We start from the raw sequence: 22,421 nt of genomic DNA on the forward strand, positions 1-22,421 counted from the left end.
CGGGACGGGGACGGGGAGCGTTTGGTTTTAGGTAGGACAGAAAACTTCCCAGACCGGAGGCGTCCGACCCGAGGCTCTGCGAGAGGGGACGATGACCGCCGAGCCCCGCAGCCCCCCCGAGCGCTGTTCCCCAGCTCCGGGGAGATGGCAGGGCTGGGCTGGGCTGTGTATGGCTGCGCTGCTACCCTGAATGTTTAGAGTCGGCGGAGATGAGCCCCCCGACTGACGTGCCGGCGGCTGGCGGTGCAATCCCTGTGCCTGTCCAAGACGCGTTGTAGCCGAAACGCTCTCCGTGCCGGTCGCCAACTTGCCTCTGCTCTCTCCCGGATCTAAACTACGCAAGAGGCCGGCTCTGCCTTCAGGTCCTCACCCAAAAACTCTACATTTGGGCCCTGTTGCCGATTATCGGGTACGTGATGTCACTGGGCAAACGCGGAGTAGATCCGGAATACCAGGGGGTGACAGCAAGCCAAAAAACCCAGGGGCGGGCTTTTGAGGTTGCTGTTACTGCTGCGATATTCTCGGGCGCTTCAAAACGCGGCTGGAATGTACGGTCTCGCAGAGAGGAGTTTCGGACGGGAAGAGAGAAGCCAGCGGATGCGAGCGGAGGTGCGCTCTGGGGAGCTGCTTGCCACCCGCAGTCCTGCGCCGTGTTTTGGGACTTCGGCAAAGCTCAACTTCATTTCGGTCGGCGGTACGTTAAGATTTCTTTACGTGCAAGAGAATGGCGGGACAGTCCAGTGTGCTACCTAACGAGATCCAAAAGGGAAAGAGCGACGGGTGAAACGGCTACGGGACTTGCTTCTTATAGACCGAGAGAAGGCTTGCGATTGCTCTGCGACTTCAACCTCTTCACGCCAGAGCTGGAATAGCCCTCGTCACTACAGACGCTCTGCAGGCTCCCTCTTTCATCCGAGTCGCTCGGGCTGCTGCTGCTCCAGTCGAGGTCCGCAGGAAGGTCGTCCGTGCTCTCCACGTCCACGTCTATCTCTTCTGCAAGAGGAACAGTTAGCGTTACAAGGCGGCCGGCCGGCCCTCCCGCCAGCCGGCCCTGCTCCGCCCTGAGCGCGGGGTCTCACCTCTATCCGAGTCCGAGCGCTCCGAAGAAACAGTGGATCCGATGCTGTCCATCCTTATCCGCTCTATCCCCAGCTTCTCCAGCTGCCTTTTCAGGTGCCGCTGCTCCCGCTGCAGCTGGTCTATTTGGTGTATGGCTTTCCTGTCGTAGTCTTCAAGCTTCTGCAGAGGACGAAAGAGAAGGCACCCTGAGCTCCCCAGCCTCCAGCCGCGCGGGAAGCATCGCTTTCGCGACCCGAGCCACCCAAACGCGACCGCCGCCAGCTACCGAGGGGCTCCCCGGCTTCAGCACGGCGGCCCGCGCTCGGGACGTCGAGCGCATGTGGATGCAACTTTCCTCTGACAGACGTCGAGGCAGGCTGCAGCCTCCGGCCCAGGGACGGAGAGGCCCGGACCTGCCCCCCGGCTGCCGGAGAGGCACGTCAAGCACGCTTCCCCCTCCAAACAGTGTACATGCACAGCTACGCTGGAGCCGGCCCCATCCTATTTATATATTTTCAGTGTCTCTGATAACTAGGGAGTCGAGCGCAGCCCGGTGCCAGCGCTCCCCTGGTTATCTCAGCTCACGGAGCTCTAAACACACCCAGGGAGGAGAGCCCCGTCGAGTCAAAGTCTAAAGGACAGGGAGGGAAGTACAAAGTACTCTAGAAAAGAAAGGAAAAAAAGCAGCTCTCCTCCAGTCCTGCAGCCAGTCCCATCCCTAAGGCCTCTGGGCATTGCTGCGGTGTAGGTGGTGCGTAAAGCTCTGCGGCCGCCCTCTACGAGCCCATTGATAAGGAGAATTGCAGGGACTCGCTGTGCCAACGGTGAGAAGGGCAACACCGACCCGCAACAGCGTCAACCTCCAGCAGTGTTTCCAAAGCAACATCCTCACCCGGCCGTTACCTTCGTCCCGCTCGAGGATCCGGACGGCCCAAAACCCTGCGCCCCGTACGGCGGTGCTGCTCTCGAAGCCGAGCACGGCACCCACCCGACGGGGACGGAGCCCAATTTCTTGCACCTCCCAGAGCAGTACCGAACCAGCCCACGCTCACCTTGATGTGCAATTTAGCTTTCGTTAGTAAACTCAGGGTGGTGTGCCTGCTGGCTTCGGGTCCGAGCGGAACCAGCCCTTTCAGCTTCTCCAAACACAACCGCAGATGGGCACGCCTGTAGGAAGATCACACAACACGCTGAGCGCTCAGGCACCCGCTTCCCAAGCGGCATTTCCCCCTCCGAGCGCGGGTAATCAGGGTGGTTGGAAGCGAAGCGGAACCAGACGCCTTCCCGCGCTCCGGCGGCTTCCGTACACCGGGCAAAAACTGCAGCCAGACAAAAGGACCTCTCCGAAAAACCTGCCTCCGGCTTCGGCCAGCCCCACCGACAGAACCCCACCGGCGCCTTTCGGGCTGTCGGGACGCTTGCTGGCGAGGAGCTGCCAGAGACCTCGACTTTTTGGGCGAGAGTATCCGCTTTTGATCTTTCTCCTCCCAAAAAGCTTCACTATAGGGATGCTGTTCACTCACTGCCTTGCTCCACCGACAGCTGAAGCTGTCCAGGCTGACGCCACGCAGCTGTAAACCCAGCGCGTCCCTTGGGAGCGCTTCCTTTCCCTGTTTTCAGTAGGAACGGGCCAGGTTCGGATCCATCGCCTTGGCACACGCAGCTCCGGTCAAAACAAAACCAGGCCCCTGAGGGAATGCTGGCTCCGAGCAGCACCACGCTCCTCGGCCGCCCCGGCGCAGCAGCCTGCCAGGGATCCCTCCCTCCCCACACAGCACCCAGATTTTGTCCGCGTTCATCCGTAGGCTAATGCTCCACCGCTCGCATACCACCGCCGAGGGAAACGCTGGCTCCTCGAGGAAGTCCCTTTATCTGTGGATAACCGAGGTGCTCCCAGTACGGGCCGGCTTCCCTCGTGTTCGGCACTCCAGCCCCAGATTTAGGTCACATTCTTGGGCATCGGTTGCAACACCCGCCTTTGAAACACCCGATCGACACAGGCAGCTGCAAACTGGGATTTTGCAAGTACCTGCCTATCTTGTTTTGGGCACGCTAGGAGTAAACAGGCATTTGCCCACACAAAGCACCTTCTGAATTACAATGCCAACAACGCACGTGCTCTTTACCGTTCGGGTAAATCCCAAACACCGACAGGCTCAAAGATGAGCCTTTGCAAAGGTGATTCTTCTGAGCAGGGGGAGGAAGAGCTGCCCGGAGCGGTGCGGACCTGTCTGACTGCTGTGCCGGCTTACAAGTCATTTACCTGCGAGATCTAGGGACAAGCGCTAGCCCAGCCGCCCTCCGCGAGGGCTGCGGCAGCAAAATGGAAATCCTCGGCTACCTCTGCTAAAAAAAAGCCTTGTCACGCTGGCCTTTCGCACCAGAAAAACAACGAATGGAAAAAACCAGCCCGCCCTGCCTAGCAGAAGTTACGCAGGGGGAGCGCAGCAGCAACCCGCCCCGCTCGGCCAGCGCCGAGCCGGTTTCTGGATTACACAACGCCAACGCCGGAGTCAAAACTGGGGTTTCCGCTTCGAAGTTAGAGGTGCAGGCTACGTAAAAGCGCATTTCTGCCACGCTTCACCCAGCTGCAACTGCTGCCGCACTTAAAAACCCCCAGAAATCCCACTGGCTCGTAATAAAAGAAAAAAAAACCCTCAAAGGATTCATTTCCCGGGCAAAGGACCTTCCAAGCCCATCGGCTCGTTTCACTGCGTTTGTCCTTACGCCCCGGGAGATAACCCATCGTCCCCTCGCTCTCCCTCCCCGTATCAAAGCAAGCTGCTCCTCGTGCCGGGGGCGAAGGCAGCAAACTTGGGGCGAGGCTTCGATTCACCGGCTCGACCGCCACAGGACGGGATTAAGGCGTCTCTAACGAGGAGCGAAGGAAGAAGGGGCGCGCAACCCCTGTCCAGAGAGCAGCTCGTGTCTCCGCCCTGTTCCAAGGGGTGGAAAAGACGGAGCATTTACTGCGCTCGCTTGTGCAACGCTACCAACAGGATTTCGACAGGGCTCTGGTCTGAACAAGGCAAGAGGGACGCAAGGTGAGCCTGAAGTAATCAAACGCTAGTTTTCTCTGTCTTTTCAAAGGGGGAATAAACGTCCCTGGCCTTTTCTAACCCACGTCACCTGGGACAGGGGCAGTTCTGCCTCTTAACATGCAAACCGACCGAGTTCACGCCAGTCCTGCACTGGCAGCAGGACACGGCAAGATGTGAGCTGCACCCAAGGCTTGCCGAGAAAAGGAGCAGCCCATCAAGGACACAAAGCCATCCTTCAGCCGGACGACAAAGACCGCACCGGTCTGTCACCCATAACCACAGTTATTTGTGTGCACAGCTCCGTCCGGGTACCTACGCCCCGACTGCGGGCGAGCAGAGGATGACGGCCATCCCAGCGGCACAGGATTGCCCCCGGGAACGGGGAGAGGGCTGCAAACCCTTCTCCCTAGCAAGCTCAGCGGTGGGATGAAGGGTTTCACCAGCAAAGTGGGAACTGGCAGAGGAGATAAATATCATTCCCACCTCCTTACTGCACAGCTGCTCTGGCAGCCGAGGACAGGGAATGCTTCAAGTCCAAGCACTCACCTTGGGCAACATCGGGATCCTCCTCGGCGGCCATTTAATCCAGCCGTCCCGTCCCTTCTCTCCTGCTCCCCAACGCCACTTCGGCTCCCTGACCCCGGTTCCCCACCCCTGGGAAAGCAGCGATTCACCCAAAGCCGGCTCCTAACCAGCCTCCAACACTTACCTGTTCTTTTCCATCTCGTTGTGCATGGACCTGAAAAAGAAAGAATAAGTTATTAACTCCTCCGTCTGACTAGGTACACCGCAATTAGGATTAACACGCGGGCCTTAGTAAACAATCCCCGGAAAATTTCAAACCTCGGGGGCTTTCGGAGCCGCTCGGTACCCTGGGGACAGCAAAAGCAGCGGAACGGACACAGACAGCCTGGCGCAACGGAGAAATTGCCAGATAAATAGCAATAAAAGGGCCAGTAAAACCGTAAGATGGGATTTCAATGCGGAGAGGCTCGGTTTTAGAACTAGGACTAGGAAGAAGCAGCTGTATCAGTGCCATGATGCAAGAGAGGGTAGGCCACCCGAAAGCGAACGCTCTCTGGGCTCGTGGTGGCCAAGGGGAAGCGCCAGCCCCGCGACCCACCGAAGGCTCGGGGCAGAAGGGCCGGCCTCTGGGCGGGGAGGGGGAAGTTGCTCCATCTCAACACAAACCTGCAACCGAGCCTCTATCGGAAAGAAAGCGGGTTTTTGGGGAGAGCAGGTGCCCTGCAGCACTTTTTTTAAAAGCAGCTTTTTCAAGACTTCTTGCACAAGGAGGGCAGAGAAAGCCAGCGGAGCATCTGCAACTCTTGGGGCGTAAAGCGAAGGGCCGGGGGCTGACGGCTCCGCGGCAGCTCGGGTGCTCGGTGCCACCTTCGGGGAAAGCACGCTGCTTTTTGAAGGCCGTGCAGCGTCCGAGCGGTCGCGTCTCGCGCCGGGAGCCCCGGACCAGCTCAGAACACGACGGCCATACAAGACGGCGACCGGGAGCCCCCAAAATCTCGACAGCGTCTGACATTCACGTCTCTCTGCTGCTCAGCCAGTCGTCTCTCTGCAAAACTGGGGCGAGCTGCCAGGAAGACAACGCATAAAGAAAAGCTTCCCTGCGTCCAGCAAGGGGTTAACACCTCCTAACGAGAATCGCCAAACCCAGGTGCGCGTTACGTCCCTTTACAAATTCTCCTGAAGCTCCTAGTTTCGACGAAGCTAAGAAAGGGCAGAAAACACAAGCTGCTACTTATTTTCTCTCCATCGAAACCCGGGACAGCCACACGAGCCCGTGACACCAGGACCAACGCTTAGCGAAGAGCTGCTTCCCTGCCCATGCTCGCCTTAAAAGCTCGAGAGGCCATCTACTCTAATTTAGGAAAAACGTTGCTACATGCTTGAAAACTTAAAGATGTGGCAAACCCACAAGCTGTTCGGATAAGGACGCGGACCTGGAAGCCCCCGTCGGCTCTGGGAGCGCTGGTTTTCCCCAGGCCCCTAAGCCAAAGCAAAACCAAGGGATGCCACCGATGCGCCGGTCGAAGATGCTCACCGAGGTCCTCTTTGCTTCGCCAGCAGCATTTTGCGACGGATCGCCAGCGCTCGGGAAGCCACCGCAGCCCTCCTCCCGTCTTTCTAACGAGAGTCGTCTTAGCCTGGCTCCTTTCTGGCTTTCCGGTGGTGCTGGTTGAAGCAATCCGCTCCCAAAGGCCAGCGTCCCGCTCGCAGAGTCCAAACCCATTCGACTGCAGTGGAGATGCTTCCCAGTTAAACGGACGGGCATTATCCTGACACGCAAGGGAACGGCGAGGTCTCCCGAGCAGAGCATCTGCAAGCAGCCAGGAAGGACGGGGCTCTTCGGCTCCCAGGGGATCCCTCCATTCGGCTTTTTTCTGGACAAAAGTCTGGTGCGTTACGCCGAGCCCTTCGCCACAGCACTCGCAAACCTCAGGCAAGGCGATGAACTGCAGCGAGCCTGAGCTCTGCCCTTGGTGGTAAATAAGCCAAACGCTTTTTGAGCATCGGTACTGACCGAGATGACGGCTCCCATCACCACCACGCTTTTATTAATAACAAATTAATTCCCTCTTCCATGGCTTTGTTTCAGAATCCTTCTCAGCATGGGTTTTTTTTTTTGGTTTGCATCCCCAATCACTAACATTCAGAAAAAGGTTCCTTAGTTGATGGATTTTATTTTTGGATAAAATAAGAGGGGATGGGATCAGAGGGGACCGCAGCTTCACCGTGGGGCTGGCAGACGGCTTCGCCGTGTCCCCAGGCCCCTTCCCCAGCGCCGTCATGCCCACGGAGTCGCCGATCGCACCTCCCGCTAACCGAAACCTCGCCTGTCAGCCCCGAAACTTCAGCTGAGGGCCAGCGCTGCCTTCGAAATGTGGTCTTTTCTCCTGCAGACCACAACAGAAGAAGGTGGCAGCGGCACGCGCTGCAGCTACCCGTTCTCTTTTTAATACAACGCAGACTTTTGTTCTGCTGTTCTGATTCGCCTTAAGCGAAGAACAAGCACCAAATCTTCCAAAAAGGAAATTCGGAGCGTGTGCAGGCGCGACAAACACCCACAAATTCGCTGGGAGCCTGCTTGAGACGAGACTGAGACACCTCACCTGCCTCTCCCTCGAGAGACTGAGACACCTCTCCCTCGACGGGAGACCGACGGCCCCGAAACTCCCGTGCCAGAGGGAGACGGAAACGCCCCGGCTGGGGGAGACACCGGGATTCAGGGTACGAACAAAACTCACGGGGCGTTCCGGGCGGTCTTTGTTGTTACAGCAGCTATCAAAGGTCAGCTGTCACTGCGTCACGCAGATGAGTTTGCTCCCAACCAGGAAAATGTGACATATCTGGTGACATCGCCGCGTTGCTCCTCCCTGGGCAAACAGCCTAAAATAGGCTGGCGAGAAAGGAAGCGATCGGCCGCCGGTGACGTGTTGGGAGGAACCTGCCCGGCCTTCGCTCTGCCCGATGAAGTTGCCCTCGTAGCCGTTTCGAGGGGCTGGATGTGCGTGTCCTGGCACGGAGGCGGCATTCCGGAGCCAGCCCTCCTGAAAATCAGCCAATAATTTCACCTCGCTGATGCCCCAAGTGATTTCAGCATTATTAAAATGACCGAATAAACCACGACAGGCGCTGGAAGGAAAGAATTCTGCACGGTGACTGGTTCGCACCGTGACACAAGCGCCGGCTACGAGGTGGCAGTGTTCGTTGTACAAAACATGAGAATGAGCAAATAAAACAAGACACGGGAGCGTTAAGTGATTAATCCACGGGCCTGGGGGGCATAATTAAATACTCCCTGAAAAAAAACCCAACAGTTTTTGGTGGGACTTGCTCCCGCAAAACAACGCAGCTGCCTGGATCCGACTTCAACTCGGACAAAAGGCGTTTCGGTATTCCCGAGAATGGGCTGCGTATTGAACATCAGCAAGGAGCAGCCTGCATCGAGGCTCTGGATGGATTTCGGGGAGGATAATTAAGGAATTTCCTTTTTTCCAAAGGAAAGCAGCACTAGGTGATTTAATTTAAACATTGAACAAAACCCTGTGCTCGGCCAAAAGCGTATTAAAAAAATTTCACTTTCTTTACGGAGAATCCTCACGGACCGAGAGCGGTTTCACTTCCTGAGCGTCGGCGCAAGCAAGCCTGAAATCAAAAGCCCAACTTCCACCTTCCCTTCAGCACACCCCGCCACGTCAGAGGATTGCACCGGTCGTGCCCCAGTTTGCCCAAGACGGGAGGTTTTTCCCCCCTCACGTCTCACCGCGATGCTCCAGAGAGACACCGGCCCGGTGGGCAGGCGTCGATCCGAATTCGGGGGCCGATGGGAATCTCTCGACGGAGGCGTTGAGGGGAAAGGGGTGGCAGGGCGGTGGCGGGGGACCGCGGGGCTGGCAGGGTCCTATGCCCGCGACGGCGGGATCCTACCGGATCCCAGGGCCCCCATGGCAGGAGGGTCCCCAGCCCTGCCAGCACCCCATGATGGCAGGATCCTACCGGATCCCAGGGCCCCCATGGCAGGAGGGTCCCCAGCCCTGCCAGCACCCCATGATGGCAGCAGGATCCTACCGGATCCGGGCACCCGGTGACCGCAGGGTCCCCAGCCCGGCCACCTGCCCGGTGACAGCGGGACCTTACCGGAGCCCGAGCACCCCCGGTGAGAGAAGGGGCCCCCCGCCCGGCCAGGCACCCGGTGACAGCGGGACCTTACCGTATCCCAAGCACCCGGTGACCGGAGGGTCGCGGCACCTCACCGGGCCCGGTCACCCGGTGACCGGAGCCCCCCCCGCCCTGCCAGGCGGGACCCTGCCAGATCCCGGCACCCGGCAACGGCCGGGCCCGGCCCCCCCAGGCCTCGGGGCTCCGGCCGGCCGCGGTCCGCCCCGCTCCCGGTGCGGGACCCCCGGTGCCCCCGCCCGCTCCCGGCCGTTACCTGCTGCCGCCGCCGCTCTTCCTGGCCTTGGCGCGGCGCCGCAGGGCCTCCCCGTCCTTACCGCCGGGCAGCAGCGAGGCGTAACCGTGCTCGGCTTCTGCGGAGACACAACCGCGGGCCGCCCGTCACCGCCGGGCCCGGCTGAGGGGGGAACCGGGCCGGGCCGGGCCGGGGCCGGAAACGGTACCTCGCTCCCGCCGCTCCAGGTACTCGGCCGCCTCCAGCAGCATCTGGATGTTGAGGCCGCCGCAGGCCGCCATCTCGCCGCGCTGTGAGGGCCGGGCCGGGCCGGGCCGGGAGCGGCGGCGGCGGGGGGGGAGCGGCGGCGGCGTCCGTGCGCCTCGCCCGGCCGCTCCGCCAGGCCCCGCCCCCCGCCGCCGCTCATTGGGCGACGCCCCCCCGCCGCCGCTTCCCATTGGAGGGAACGGTGAGGGAGGCCCCGCCCAGCGCCCGCACGGGTGGGAAGGCGGTAGGGGGCCGTGCCCGAGGCCACGCCCCGCGGTCGCCGTCATTGGGCGAGAGCGCCCCGCCCTCCCACCGTTGGCCCGCCCCCCGCAACGCCCCGCCCATCCCCCAAACGCCTCGCCCTATTGGGCGGCACGCCCTGCCACTCCCCTCGTCCTGACTCACTTCCTGCCCGGGCAGCCAATAGCGGGGCGGGAAGCGGAAAAGGGGCGGGGCGCCAGCCCCAGCTGGCAACGTGCGGCCGGGGGCAGCCGAGCGGGAGCCCCGGGCAGGGACCCACCGTTAATTAGCGAGAGCCGTTAATTACCCAAAGAAGGAAGCAAAGCAGCGAGCGGGACAGCGCGAACCACCCAGCCAGGGCCTCAAAAAATAAGCAAAAAAAGGGGTTTTCCGCAATAAAAGGCCCCAAACTGCCGCGGCGGCTTTGATAACTTATTAATTTAATTTATTTATCTGAATTTCTACGGATTCGCGTGAAACGGGAACCGAGGCGCTCTGGTGAGGTCCCCGGGCAAACAACCGGCTGCCTCCTCGCCCCTGCTTGATTCCCAAATTATAAAAATAAAAGGAAACAAAACCGGCGGGGGTTTTATTGTACCGGGGGCGGCGGGGCGACGCCAAAGCCCCGCGGGGAAAGCACAGGGAAGTCCCGGCGAGGAACGGACCGCGAGGGGTGGCGAGGAACGAACAGGCAGCAACGCCGGGGAACGGCGGCGCGCAGCCGCTGCGGCGGCGGGGCAGGGCGAGCGCGGCGGGCTTCGTCGGGAATAACCCACATTCCTCCCAAATCCGGTTTCCGCGCCGGCGCTGGGAAGCCGAGTCCTTCTGGGCGGGCGGTTCTGCCCCGAGCACGCCCGGCGTCACGCGATGAAATCCAGGGGTCTGTTGAATCCTCCCTTTCTGTTCATGTACTGCCTGCGGCCGGAGGGAAGGGACCGGCGTCAGCGCCGGGGACAAACCCCGCCGCGGAAGAAATCTGCACAAAAACGCCCGAGGGCGGCCCGAAACCGCGCTCGGCGGCCGCAGGGAACGAATTCCCCAGGGATTTGCACCAACGGGGGCAGGAAACCTCCCACCGAGGCGTCGGCTGGACCGTTTGCCAGTAAAAACCCCAAATTTCGTCTTTTTCCGAAGGCCCGAGAAGCCGGATCGCCCCCCGCACGCGCCGAGGCAGCGCCTTTGACGTACGGCCGCGGAGTTTCCTCCGCGCTGCGTTATCTCATCAAAGAAATTCTTGTTTTATCCGACAAAAAGGCTGGGCACAAACCTGTACTTCCGCTTCTGGGACACGTTGATGGCGTACGCGTTTGCGGCGCCGTCCACCTTCTTCCCCTGAAAGACATGAAGGAAAAAGGTCCTGAAATTCAGCATTTTGTCCCCAAAAAGGGGACGGTGACACCACCGAGCCCGCCGGAGGCAGCTGCGGGCTCCACCTCCCCGATCCGCACTCACTTTCGTCGTGTCGAAAGAGGCGAACCCCATCATTTTCATCATCTCAATTTCCTCTTCCGTCTTGCCCTGCAAATCTTCCTCTGCCGAGGCAACAAAATAAGAGATTTCGACAAACGCAGCTGCCGAGGTTCGCCAAAACCATTTTAAATAAGCACGCGGGTGTCCGCTGGGCTGGTCCTGGCCCAAGCGGGGAACCCAGGACGTATTTAAGGAGGAAAATCCCCCCCCACCTGTGATCTGACGCTCTTTGCTTTTGGAGTCCTTTATCTCCTTCTTCTCTTCATCCCGTCTCTCCTTCAGCCGCGGCGGGGAGGAGGAGCTGGATCGGTGCCGTCTCGGCGACCTGACGTTGCAAACGCAGGCGGGTTTGCGGCTTCCCGCCTGTGCCGTTACCGCAGACGGTTCTTACAGCGTTAACGAGTTCCCACCGTCCCCGTGCCACCCGAACTGCGCCTCACCCAGGCTCTCCAGCTCGTCCCTGCCGCGGCGGTGGCGTTTCTGCCCCTCACCTGGATCGTCTCCTGTGCGGGGAGCGGGAACGGCTCCTCCTCCTGTCCCTGTCCCGGGACCGGGATCGCTCTCTTCGCCTCCTCTCCCTCTCCCGCGAGGTGGATCGCGAACGCCTGCGCTCTGCTCGGAGAATGGCAGCGCTTGGTTCAGCTCCCCCCTCCTCACGTCTCTCCCCCTTCGCTGCCCGCTTTTCAAAGAAAACCCTGTCGACGCTGTGACAGCTTCCCAGCAGAGACCCCGTAACAACTCCCTCCCACCTGATCCCTCTGTGGCTGGGCACAGAGATCCCCACCAGCACCCACAGACGTGGGAAGAGCGGCAGGAAAAGCCCTTCGCCCAGGAGCGGGGTGACCAACCTGTCGGCAGATCGGTCCCCAAAAAGCTGAGGTGCGTGGAGGGGGACGGGACCGGGTGTGCAGGAGAAGGATGACGAGGAGGAAGAGAAGGAGGAGGAGGATGAAGAGGATGAAGGGGAGGAGGAAGAAGGGAGCCTCTGCTCCCCCCCAGTGAAGAACCGAGGCCTCACCACCGCCCCCCGCGCCGTGCAGGCGGTTCACCCCCTCGCCCAAGGGCTGGGGCAGGTCCCAGGGCCCTCTCCCACCCCTGGGCCGGTGGCCTGGGCTCCCCGCCCCGGGCCTGGCTCCTCCACCTTCCCGCCTAGAGCCCGGATCCTTCCCCGCCTCAGCGCAGCCCCGGCCCGCCGGGGCCGGATCCGCCCCTCGGCTCAGCCCGGTCCCCCCGGGTCCGGTCCCCCCGGGCTCTCTCCTCACCCCCGGCCTCTCCCGGTGCCCCCCGCCCGGCTCCCGCCCCCCGTTCCCCCTCACCGCGCCGCGGCGGCGACCGGGAGCGGCTGCGGCCCATGGCCGCCCCTCAGCGCCCGCACTTCCGGCCGCCCGGCCCCTCGCTCCCCGCACTTCCGGCTCCCCCCCAGGAACCGGCGCCGCCGCGCTTTGGTTCCGCAGCGAACACGGTCCGGGGGGGTCCCCAAGGCGGCGGGGCGGCTGAACCCCCCCTCCCCGGCGGCCTCCCCTCCGCTTCCAGAGCCGGCGGGTGCGGGCCCGGGGCCTCGGCCAGGCCGTGATCCCCACACGCCCACCCAGGCCCGCAGCGAGGCCGTGATCCCCAGCCCCAGGCCGTGGCCCCGGCCCAGGCGGAGGCCATGGCACCCCCAGCCCCCCTGAGCCCCACAGCGCTGGCGGGTGCCAAACACGGGGTTTATTTACAGACAGGCGTTACACAGCGCTTTCCAGCGACGATTGTCAGACACCGGCGGTTGCCCTCGCCAGCCCGCTCCCGCCCGGCCGCGGTGCAGGCGGCCGCCTCTCGGCCTGGTGCCGGTGGGCGCTCAGCAGCCGCGTCCTCGCCGCGGCGTCCGCCCGCCCCAGGCGGCAACGCAGGCGCTGGCTCCGGTTGAAACCCCGGCATCGCCCTCCTCTCCTGTGTCGGTGTATCTGTGGCCGAAGATGGAAATCCGGCCTCTCTTTTCGGTTGAGGGTGTCAATATGGAGGGCGATGGGCAGCAGTCGGCACCTCTCGGGGCACCGGGTCGACGATTTGCCTCGCAGCCGGGGATGCAGCCCTGCCTCCCCGCCGCAGAAAACCCACCCCCAGAGCCCGGCCTGGGGTGCTCGGGGCAGGGCAGCCTGCCAAAAAAAAAGAAAAAGGCGAGAAGAAAGCAGCGAGCCAGGGCAAAGCGCTGGCAGGGGAGAGGGGGAAATTCATCTGGGGGGAGCGGGGGTGCCCCCGCGGGTGGAGGAGCCGCGGCATCGACGCGATCCCGTATCTCTGTTCTTTAGCAAAGCGGCGAGCACCCATGTCATGGTGGCGGCCATTTGAGCCTTCCTCCCTGCTGAAGACGCCGGTGTCTCTCCCTTCCCTATGCTGCACAAGACGCCCAATGTGCCCCAGGCTTCCACGGGGGTGGAAATAAATCCCCGTCTCCTCTGGAAAGCCCCTGGCCCCCAGGGAAAAGGGGTCGCAAAGCCCCTGGGGAGAGACCCTGGGAGAAAAAGGGGCCGCAGCCTCCCCGCGGCAGCGCTGGCCGCTCCGGCGGTGGGGTGCGCGGCAGTGTTGTAATTCAGGTAATCGCCCCAGGAGCGACCGTGCCGTCTTGGGGAGGCAACGCAGCAGCGCCTGCAGGGGCTTCCCTGGCCCGGGCCGTGCAGAGGGACAGGCCAGATGACAAAATGGCCTCAAAGAGCCTTAAAATCAGTGGCAGTAAACAACACCCCACGGGGAACGGGTACAGAGCTATGGTTTGCATCTCAAAGGCTGTGTGCTGAACAGGCGAGAGCACGGGGCCGGTGTTCGCACCGTCCCTTGCAGATAGCGAATTTAGGAGCCCAGGGTCCCCCCCTGCCCCTGTCCTTGCAGGAGCACGATGGGGAGCTGCGCTCTAACCACGGCACGGGAGCTCGGGGCGGACAGCGGGCAGGGCAAACACTCTCCCCAAAAACCAGGCTCAGGTGGGCCCTGGGGCTCTGGCAAGACACCTGCCAGGTCTGTGTCTTTGCAATTTTTAAAAACCTTTGGCGTTTTGCTTCGCAATTCAGAATTTGCCTGGCATGCCCCATATCACAGCCCTGCAAAGAGAACCAACCTGTGTTTACAAACCTCCTCCCTTCAACCCACAGCTGCCTGCACCCCACTCCGTCCCATGTCCTCGCTGCCCCTGAAGTTGCCACCTGGCCCACGGGCTTTCTGCTCTTCCAGAGGGGAAAACAAAAGCCGAGAGCTGCCTCGCAGCAGAGAAAACTTTGAAAATGCAGTGGTAGCACGTGGGAAAACCATATTGGGGTGAGGAAACCCAGTGGCCTCGGAGGGGGGGTTCTGGGGCTCCCCGCTACGGCCCCAGCAGACAGGACCTGGTGGGTACTTGGGCGGTGGCAGGGAGCCCCGTCCCCACGGGCAGGCTTGGGGCGAGCAGCCCTGGACGATGGCAAAGCCCTGTGGCTCGCGGGAGGACGGGGGCTGATCCTGGTGGTTTTATCCCCTAAATACCAGCGTTGGAGCGGCTGCGGGGCAAATCGGCGTCGCTGGTTTTCTTCTTGCCTTTGGGCAGGGCCGGGAGGTCGTAATGATGGTCGTGTCGCCATACGGAGCGCTGGAGGCAGGGAGGTGAGGCTGGGTGCGAAGGAAACGCCAAGGAGGATTTAAACTTGTGCTCGGAGGTCCAGAGCTGGGGAAAAGCGATGATCCGGCCTCGGGCACTCGCTGAGCCCGAGACCCGGCACAGCCTCGGCTGCGTGCGCCGGCGTCGCCGTGAAGTGGCGGTGGGATGGGGGTGGCAGCGGCAGTGCCTCTGACTGAAGTGAATCGGCAGCGTGTGTTCATCCCGAAGTAGCACTTAGTGAGTGAAGTTTTGCTCAGTTTTTAAATAACACAGACACTTCCCGGAGGCTCTTTTCTTCTCCCTTTGCAGGTGCGGTTCGTGCGGTGCGAGGGGGGCTTTCCTGGCGGCGTGAAATCCTGCTGCTCTTCCTCGTACGGCAAATACACGAGACAGAGGCACCCGGAGAAGGGAACCGAAAGTGGCTCTCCGGCCCGGGGAGAGGAAGATTACGATCCGGGAAGGACAGGCTCCCAGGCCCACTGCCTCGGCCTCTCCTTCGGGAAGAGCAATCCCCCCGCGTTCAGCTTGATCCGATTCCCCTGGCGAAGCGGCAGACAATTTTACCCGGGGGTGAAGCCAGTGCCATTCCAGCAGAGCTTGAAACAGAAGGTTAAAAAAAAAAAAACAAACCGACAAAACACCCCTTTCTTCCTCAAACCAGCGGATCCGGGCTGCGCCCCACATTTCACGAGGGCTCTGCAAGCGGCGGGTGGGGAAAAAACAAACCCTCAGCCCGCGTGGGAAGGGGCTGGTGCCCGGGAGGGAGAAGGGAGAGCTCGTGGGAGGAGGGAGATCGCAGCGGGTATTTCCCCAAGCGGCAAACAGGGGCCACAATCTTTCGTAAGCTCGTTGACCGCCTCCAAAAGCGGGTGACAGTGGACGAAGTGCCTCGTGCCAGGAGCACCCGGAAAACAACTCGCCTCCGGGGTTTTCGGCTGCGCCTCGGCCAGACGCACGATGCAGGAGCCGTCCCTCCACCTCGGCGCCTCCGTCCGGAGAGGTGCCCGGCCGCCGCTGCGGCGGGAGGCCTCAGAGGAGACTCAAGATTCGATCTTTTCCTTCTTTTTGCCTTTTTTCAGGAAAGACGGGGTCCGGAATTTCTTCTTCTTCTTAGAGGGTGATTTGGAGGGTGAACCTTCGGGGGAGACGGGGCTGCTGGTCACCGTCTCCTTCTCCTTGGGGGCATCCGGGTCGGCGTTGGCAGGGGAGGTCGTCCGGTCCCCCCCTTTGCCCAAGCTTTCCTCGGTGCTTTGCTCCTCGTCCTTCCCATTCACCACTGCCGGTGGCTCCTTCTCGGCGGTGGAATCGGCTGGCGCTTGGCCACCGTCCGCCTTCTTGTCACCTTGGCAAGGGGAAAGGGGAGAGGTGAGGCTTGGGGCAGCGGTGGCCGGCGCTGAGGAGGTTTAAACCCCCCTCAGCTCGCCGGTTTGACCTGGGCAGGAGCAGGATTTGGCCCCCGCGGACAGAGAGCGCTGGGACCCGATCCCCTCCTGCCGCAGGTGCTGCTTTCCTGAGCCTTCCCCCCTCCCTCCCTGCGGGACAAGCGCCGGTGGGATGAAGAGCTGGGAAGAGGCAGGTGGGGAGGGCGGCTGGCTCCGTCCCGGCCTCGCCGCTGGAAATAAAGCGGGCAGCAAAGAAAACGAGGCAACCCAAGGCATTTCCTTCTGCAAAACCCCGAGCGGGGCACCGCTCCCCGCGGGAGCGCGTCTGAAGCGGGCCACGGAGAGCACGGTCACCCCGAGCTAGCGGGGAGCGCGGTCGCCCGCGTCCCTCCTCCCGCAGCGAGGCTCGAGGACGGCCTCTCCGTACTTACTACGGTGACAAGTATTCAGAGGTAACTCCTTGGGTGAAAGCCACGCGTGGAGGAAAGAGAAAGGAAGACGTTGTGGAGACAGACAGACAGACACCATGAGACACGATGAGAAAGCGAGAAGCCCCGCGCTCCCGCGCCCTCTCCCGTGCCCTGAGACCCACCGCCGCTCGTAGATGACAAATTTACACTTGGGGGAATATGTTAACGGGAATATCGCATCCGGCGTCGCGCTGGGAGGGGGACGGAGGCGTCCCCTGCTGCCCCGCAAAGCCGCCACGTGTTGCTCGCGTCCTCCCGCCGTGAGGTTTAAGGCAAGCGGTGGCTTGGGTGCCTTTGCGCTGTGAATCCCCATCAGCCCCACCGGAGCGGGCACCCCCCCAGGAAAGGCAGAGGGACCCGGGGGTGACGTTTATCTGTGTTTCAGTGGGGTTTGGCTACAGCCACCCTCATCCCCTCGCTGGAGACCCGTTCCTCGTCTCCGCTCGCCAGCCCACTCACCCTCCGAGGGCTCCGCAGGCGTCGGGGCCGGGCTCTCTGCCGGCGCCGCGGCCGGGCTCTGCGGCGGGGAGGTGGGGGGTGATTTGGCGGGGGGAGCCTGGCTCTCCTCTGCCGCGGCGTCCTTCTCGCCTGCCAGCGGAGAGACGTGCTGACCCCGAGGTCCACCGGGTGCCGGCCCCGAAGGGGATTTGGGATCAGGGCTCCCCCGTACCCCTCCTACCCTGCAGGCCCAGCTTTTTCCTCTCCACCTCCTGCTTGTACTCCTCCAGCTCCTGGTCGGTGAGCTGGCTGAAGGGGTTCGGGGGCTCCGGCTCGGGGGGTGCCTCCTCCCGGGACACCTCTTTGGCCTCCGCATCCCCCAAATGGCTCTCTGTGGACTGAAACACCCCCCCCGGAGCGGCGTCACCCCCCCGAGCGGTGGGATGCCGGGGAGCCGGGGAAGGGCTGGGGGCTCCGGGGGGACGTACGGGGCTGCGGCTGGTCTCGGCGATCACGCTGGCCAGCAGCTGCGACTGGGGCCCGGCCGACTTCACGTCCTGGCGGTTTTGCTCCCGGATCTGCAGGCGAGATGCAGAGCGAGGACGGGGAAAAAGCCTCCCCCGCCACCCTGGGGTCTGCCACCACCCCTGCGCCCGCGTCTGAAAGCCTCTGGGGCTTTCGGGACGGGACCGTACCTTGTTCCTCATCTCCAGCACCTCCTGCGGGTCCGTGTAGAGGGGCACGAACTGGTTGGGGTTCTCGATTCGGATGGGGGTCCCGCTGCTGCCTTTTTCCACCTCATCCGCTTTCAGCCACTGCGTGTTGCAGACATGAAACCCCAATAAATACGCATCAAGGAGATAGGAGACCCCAATAAATGCATCTCGCATAGGAGGGGGGACCCCGATGAAACCTGTGGTGCTCAGCCCCCCAGGCTGGGGAGGTGGGATTTTAAAGTAAATATTATTACGAGGTGGGGGGAATAGAGGAGGAAAGGAAAGCTTGCATTAAATAAAGGCACCGAATGAAGCATCTCTCTCGCTTCTGGAGGGTCCCTGGCTGTTTCTGCACACCAGATTTTGGTGGGATCGATAACATCCCAAGCATCCCCCATCTGCCTTTTTTTTTAGTACCCAAAAATCCCCCCCCCATCCAGCTGGTGCCGTTCCCGAGCCAGCCCCTTCCCCAGGTTAACCCAGCGCCCCCGGGATGCCGCAGCAGCCCCGCACCGTCGTCTTCGTCTTCTGGCTGCCGGCGCTGCCCTGCTGCTCCTCGGCCACGTTGACCCTCATGTAGGTGTTGGGGGTGTTGAGCCACCGCGTCTTCTCCTTCTGTTGCTTCTGGGCGTGCTGCCGCAGCGCGGGGACGGGGGCGGCCTCCTCCTCGAAGACGAAGGCCGTCACCGTGGCAGGGATCAGCACGTCGCTTTTGGGCTTGCTCTTCTCCTGCACGAAGGGGTAGCGGTAGGTGTAGCCCGTGCGGTAACCCTGGAAAGGCAGAGGGCGCTCGGTCATGAACAATATAGGGATAAAAAAAAAAAAAAAAAGATATTTTTGTGCGGTTTGGGGCAGCTCGCCGCGCTTCGGTGCCGGCCGATGCTCACCAGGTTGTCCAGCATCCTCATCAGGGCTTCAAACTCGTGCTCGCCCAGGCGGCTCTTCTGCATGGGCCCGAAGGTGCTGCCGGCCCAGCGCACGGAGCCCACCTCGTGCGGCCGGTGCTTGGCGCGCTCCAGCACGATCAGGTTCTCCACGCCGCCCGCGCTCGCCAGCGCCGACACCTACGGCCGAGTCCGGGGAGACGCAGCTGAGGCAGCCGGACGGGGAGCAGCGGGGCAGTCCCAGACCTGCCCACGGCCCCCGTGGCTGCAGGGCTGCGCTGGCCTGTCCCGTCCCGGGACACTGTGCTGGCTGCAGAGACCCGGCACAGCTCAGTGCATGGTCCCAGGGCACTGTGCTGGCTGCAGAGACCCGGCACAGCTCAGTGCATGGTCCCAGGGCACTGTGCTGGCTGCAGAGACCCGGCACAGCTCAGTGCATGGTCTTGAAGCAATGTGCTGGCCTCAGAGACCTGGCACAGCTCAGTGCAGGCTCCCAGGGCACCGTGCTGGCAGCAGAGACCGTGCACAGCTTGGTGCTTATTCCCGGGGGCACCGCGCTGGGAGCTGAGACCGTACGCATCTCAGCGCACACCCTGGCGTGGGCCGGGCGCTCACCTGGATCTCGCAGGCCGCCTGCAGGTGGAAGATGCTGTAGAAAGCCTCCTCGGCGGTGTCGCCCAGCGCCAGCACCCCGTGGTTGCGCAGCACCAGGATCTGCAGCGCCGAGCACGGGGAGGGTCAGCGGGACAAGGAGGAGGGGACAGGGACGGCACGGCGGCCCTCGTCCCCACCCCGTCCCCTCACCTTGCAGGTGGGGCCGAGGGATTTTTGGAGCTCGACTCGATCGGCTTCGTCCTCCACCTCCCCGCGGAAGTCGAAGTAGGCGACGTCGCCCAGCAGCAGGGCGGCGCGGGAGATGGGCAGCACGCCGCAGCGCATGGCCGACACCTGCGGCGGAGCGGGCAGGGCGGGCAGGGCAGGCAGGGCGACAACCCCCTCCCTTCCTCCCCCTCCCCAAATATCCCCCCCGCCCCAATATCTTACTGCGGCGGTGGCCGGCGTGTGCAGGCGGACGATGCAGCGGGCGTCGGGGCGGGCGGCGTAGATGGCAGCGTGGAGGCTGAAGCTGCGGGCGTCGGGGGCGAAGCCGGTGCTGCCCTGCTCCACCACGGCCCCCAGCACGTTCACCTTGATCTGGGGGGGGGATTTGGGGGCTCAGAGGCGGCCGGTTCCTCCTCCGGGGGGCGGGGATGGGGGGCACAGGGGACAGGCACGCTCACCAGGCTGGCCGCTGTCACCTCGCTGCATGCCAGCCCCTGCGGGGCCACCAAGAAGTGCTCCTGCTCCTTGCTCACCCGCAGCTGCGCCGGGAGAAAGCCCATATAGGTATAAATGCATTAAAAAAACCCAATCCCCCCCTCCCTAAAACTTAACGCCTCCCCCCCCCCGAAAAAAACAGCTCCCCCCCCCCAAAAAACCCAACCGCCCCCAAATCCCCCCAAAACCCTCAACCCCTCCAGAAAACCCAACTCCCCCAAAGAACCCCCCCAACCTCCCCCCAAAAAAACCAAAACCCCGAACTGCCCAAAAAACCAACTTCCCCCAAAGAAGCCCCAAAGACCCCAAAACCTCTGCCCCCCCAAACTCCCTCAAAACCCCCCCAAAACCCCTCCCAACCCTCCCACTCCCCCCCAACACCCCCCAAAACCCCCCAACCCCCCCCAAACCCTCCCAAAAACCCTCACCCCCCAAAACCCCCCAAGCCCCCCGCGGGCGCCGGGTGCTCACGGTGACGGCGGCGTGCCCCAGCTGCGCCCAGCCGTAGAGGTCGAGCAGGCGGTGGATGCTGCCCACCTTGCAGCGCATCAGCCGCTCGCCCTTGGCCAGCGCCGGCACCTCGGGGCCGTGCAGGTCGTTGATGGGGGTGACGGCCGCCAGCCCTGGGGACGGGCCACCCCGCCGCCGGTGAGCGGCAGATGGGGTGAGGGACCACGTTGGAACCCCCCCCAATCTCGGGTGCTTCCCCGGGGCGAGGGGAGCAGAGGGTTATGGGGCTGGGTTTGGTGGCACCCAAGGTTTGGTGGCCACCAAGGTTTTGGGATCGGCTGGTTAGGGTCTGCAGTGACCCCCTCCTCTGTCCCTGTGTCCCCAATCCCCTCCCTGCCCCCTTGCCCTTTTCTACTAAGAATAAAAGGAAAAAGGGAGCCCTGCGGGATGTTTTCTCACCTACAACCCCATAAATTAAGAAAAACCCTGAAGAATTTGACCAAACCGTTCTGTTTCCCCCCCAAAAAGCCCCTGGTGGGCGTGGCCATACCCATGGGGGAGGTGGGGAGGACAGTGGGGGACGTGGTGGCCATGAAGTCGGCGATCTGCCGCAGGGCCCAGATGTGGGACGAGTTGTTCCCCTTCTTCATCTGCTCCTGGATGAGGCTCTCCAGCTCCTCCCTGAAAGACTGCGGCACCCCGGCCCCGCCGGCGTCACCTCCCCGGGGAGGGGACGCAGTGACCCAACAGGGACCATGCGGTGGCACCGGGGTGGGGCCACCACCGGATCAGTGGTGGCAGCATCACCAGTTTGGTGGAAGTGGCACCAATGGCTTGGTGGCACGGTGATGATGGCACCACCAGCTTGGTGGCAGCACCACCACCAGCTTGGTGGCACGGTGGCGGTGGTGGCACTGGCAACTCACTGGTAGCAGCACCAGGGGCTCAGTGGCAGTGACGTGGCCAGCTTGGTGGCACAATGGTGATGGTGGCACCACCAGCCAAGTGGGGACATGCCCCAAGCCAAGACGTGGTGGCATTTGCGTTGGGGCAGGAGGGGTGGGGTTGGGGACAGGAAAGATGGGCTTGGGGACAGCAATGATGGGGTTGGGGCGGGAGGGATGGGGCTGGGGACAGGCGGGACGGGGCCCCTCACCGGGCTCTGGAGGATCATGGTGACCCGCTTCTTCTGCTCCATCATGTTGAAGTCCTGCCGCAGGTCGGCCGCCATGTTCCGTGCCCGCAGGTACTCGGGGTCATCCTCGGCCGAGCGCTCCGAGTAACGGGGCCCGGGGACGGGGGGCGAGGGCAGGGGCTCCGGGCTGGCGGCCGTGCTCATCCTACCGGTCCGACGGATGGACGGACAGACAGCGTCGGTCGCCGCTACCCTTATCGCCTCCAGATTGTGAAGAAGTCACCAAAAATATCCCCCAGCTGCGCCCCGTAGATAAGCCGCGGCCGGCCCCCGCCCTGCCCGGAGGTGCGGCCCATCCTGCGGCGAGTCGGCAGGCAGGGCACGCTGGGGGGGCCCTGTCCCCGCTGCCTGCGCCGCCCGGGCGCCGGCCCCCCCAGCAGCTGAGACCGGGCAGCTCGCTGCACCGATGGCAGCAGCATCGACGACCCCCGCCTTTGGGGCGGCTCCGAACCGGGGCCGTGCGCCATCGAGGGGTTGACGCCGCGGTGCCGCCGCACGTTTTGGGGGCCAATCCCGGCCACTGCAGAACCCCAAAACACCGGCGCTGCCCCCCCCCCCCCCCCAGCTGACAGCATCTTCAGTGAGGTGTTTTGGGGGTGCTGCTGCAAAGGGACCCCCAAAATGGGGGGGGGCACATAAGCAGGAGGCGGTTGCTCAAACCCGAACTGCTCCCCTAAATCCCGGGGGGCACCCCCCAACAGAGCCCCCCCAACATCGCTCGGTGCTTTCACCCGTGCAAACCCCCCCCCCCCCACGTCCCCCCCGCTTCGCTGCCCCGGGACCCACCTGGGTCAGAGGGAAGCAGGGAGCCTTTCCCAGGCTAAAATTCCCGGGGGGGTCCCACGGCGGCCCCCGGCCCACACCGGAGGGCGAACGTCAGGCGGCGGCGAGGTCCTGAGCATCCCAGCGGGATTTTCCCCCCCAGGGAGAAGGAGGGAGAGCAGAGGGGTCTCTAAGGGTCCCCCCCATCACTCGGTGC

General features: G+C 63.0%; 3 protein-coding genes across 4 annotated transcripts; all 3 read right to left on the reverse strand.

Moving 5' to 3' along the window:
* Positions 1 to 805: 805 nt before the first annotated feature.
* On the reverse strand, positions 806 to 9,361 carry LOC309601630 (max dimerization protein 1-like; the record flags this gene model as incomplete). Its single annotated transcript, XM_082334773.1, has 6 exons — positions 9,239 to 9,361; positions 9,052 to 9,148; positions 4,810 to 4,839; positions 2,112 to 2,226; positions 1,080 to 1,239; positions 806 to 993 (listed from the first exon to the last, which is right to left on the reverse strand). Exons 1-6 carry the CDS (start codon positions 9,309 to 9,311, stop codon positions 806 to 808), a joined length of 663 nt encoding a protein of 220 aa, XP_082190899.1. The 5' UTR covers positions 9,312 to 9,361.
* A 578-nt stretch (positions 9,362 to 9,939) lies between these two features.
* On the reverse strand, positions 9,940 to 12,409 carry LOC309602026 (uncharacterized protein). Its single transcript, XM_082335311.1, has 6 exons — positions 12,303 to 12,409; positions 11,478 to 11,598; positions 11,199 to 11,311; positions 10,969 to 11,048; positions 10,784 to 10,848; positions 9,940 to 10,431 (listed from the first exon to the last, which is right to left on the reverse strand). The coding sequence occupies exons 1-6, from the start codon at positions 12,337 to 12,339 to the stop codon at positions 10,377 to 10,379; spliced, it is 471 nt and encodes a 156-aa protein (XP_082191437.1). The 5' UTR covers positions 12,340 to 12,409; the 3' UTR covers positions 9,940 to 10,376.
* Positions 12,410 to 12,680: 271 nt separating this feature from the next.
* Positions 12,681 to 22,295, reverse strand: LOC309602025 (beta-adducin-like). 2 transcript variants are annotated; one of them, XM_082335310.1, is made up of 15 exons: positions 22,229 to 22,295; positions 21,404 to 21,587; positions 20,798 to 20,936; positions 20,269 to 20,420; positions 19,761 to 19,841; positions 19,525 to 19,674; positions 19,285 to 19,428; positions 19,096 to 19,194; positions 18,484 to 18,660; positions 18,110 to 18,367; positions 17,576 to 17,695; positions 17,369 to 17,458; positions 17,122 to 17,278; positions 16,902 to 17,030; positions 12,681 to 15,932 (listed from the first exon to the last, which is right to left on the reverse strand). In XM_082335310.1, the coding sequence occupies exons 2-15, from the start codon at positions 21,584 to 21,586 to the stop codon at positions 15,631 to 15,633; spliced, it is 2,181 nt and encodes a 726-aa protein (XP_082191436.1). In that variant the 5' UTR covers position 21,587; positions 22,229 to 22,295; the 3' UTR covers positions 12,681 to 15,630. The 2 variants fall into 2 exon arrangements, with proteins under 2 accessions (XP_082191436.1, XP_082191435.1); XM_082335309.1 differs by having other exon boundaries at positions 21,404 to 21,643; positions 22,229 to 22,249.
* Between the last annotated feature and the right edge of the window lie 126 nt (positions 22,296 to 22,421).

This window comes from Platalea leucorodia (assembly GCF_965183815.1).
Source record: "Platalea leucorodia genome assembly, chromosome: W".
NCBI lineage: Eukaryota > Metazoa > Chordata > Aves > Pelecaniformes > Threskiornithidae > Platalea > Platalea leucorodia.

Bases quoted from the DNA above. Each gene is read 5' to 3' on its own strand.
- LOC309602026 (XM_082335311.1), bottom strand. From the start codon at position 12,339: ATGGGCCGCAGCCGCTCCCGGTCGCCGCCGCGGCGCG. The intron at 11,599-12,302 runs GTGAGGGGGAAC...TTCTCCGAGCAG, and splicing joins CCGGTCGCCGCCGCGGCGCG to AGCGCAGGCGTTCGCGATCC. The intron at 11,312-11,477 runs GTGAGGGGCAGA...TTGCAACGTCAG, and splicing joins CCGCACAGGAGACGATCCAG to GTCGCCGAGACGGCACCGAT.
- LOC309602025 (XM_082335310.1), bottom strand. From the start codon at position 21,586: ATGAGCACGGCCGCCAGCCCGGAGCCCCTGCCCTCGCCCCCCGTCCCC. The intron at 19,195-19,284 runs GTGAGGGGACGG...TCGGCGCTGCAG, and splicing joins CCCTCGGCCCCACCTGCAAG to ATCCTGGTGCTGCGCAACCA. The intron at 17,279-17,368 runs GTACGTCCCCCC...GGGGTGTTTCAG, and splicing joins CCGAGACCAGCCGCAGCCCC to TCCACAGAGAGCCATTTGGG.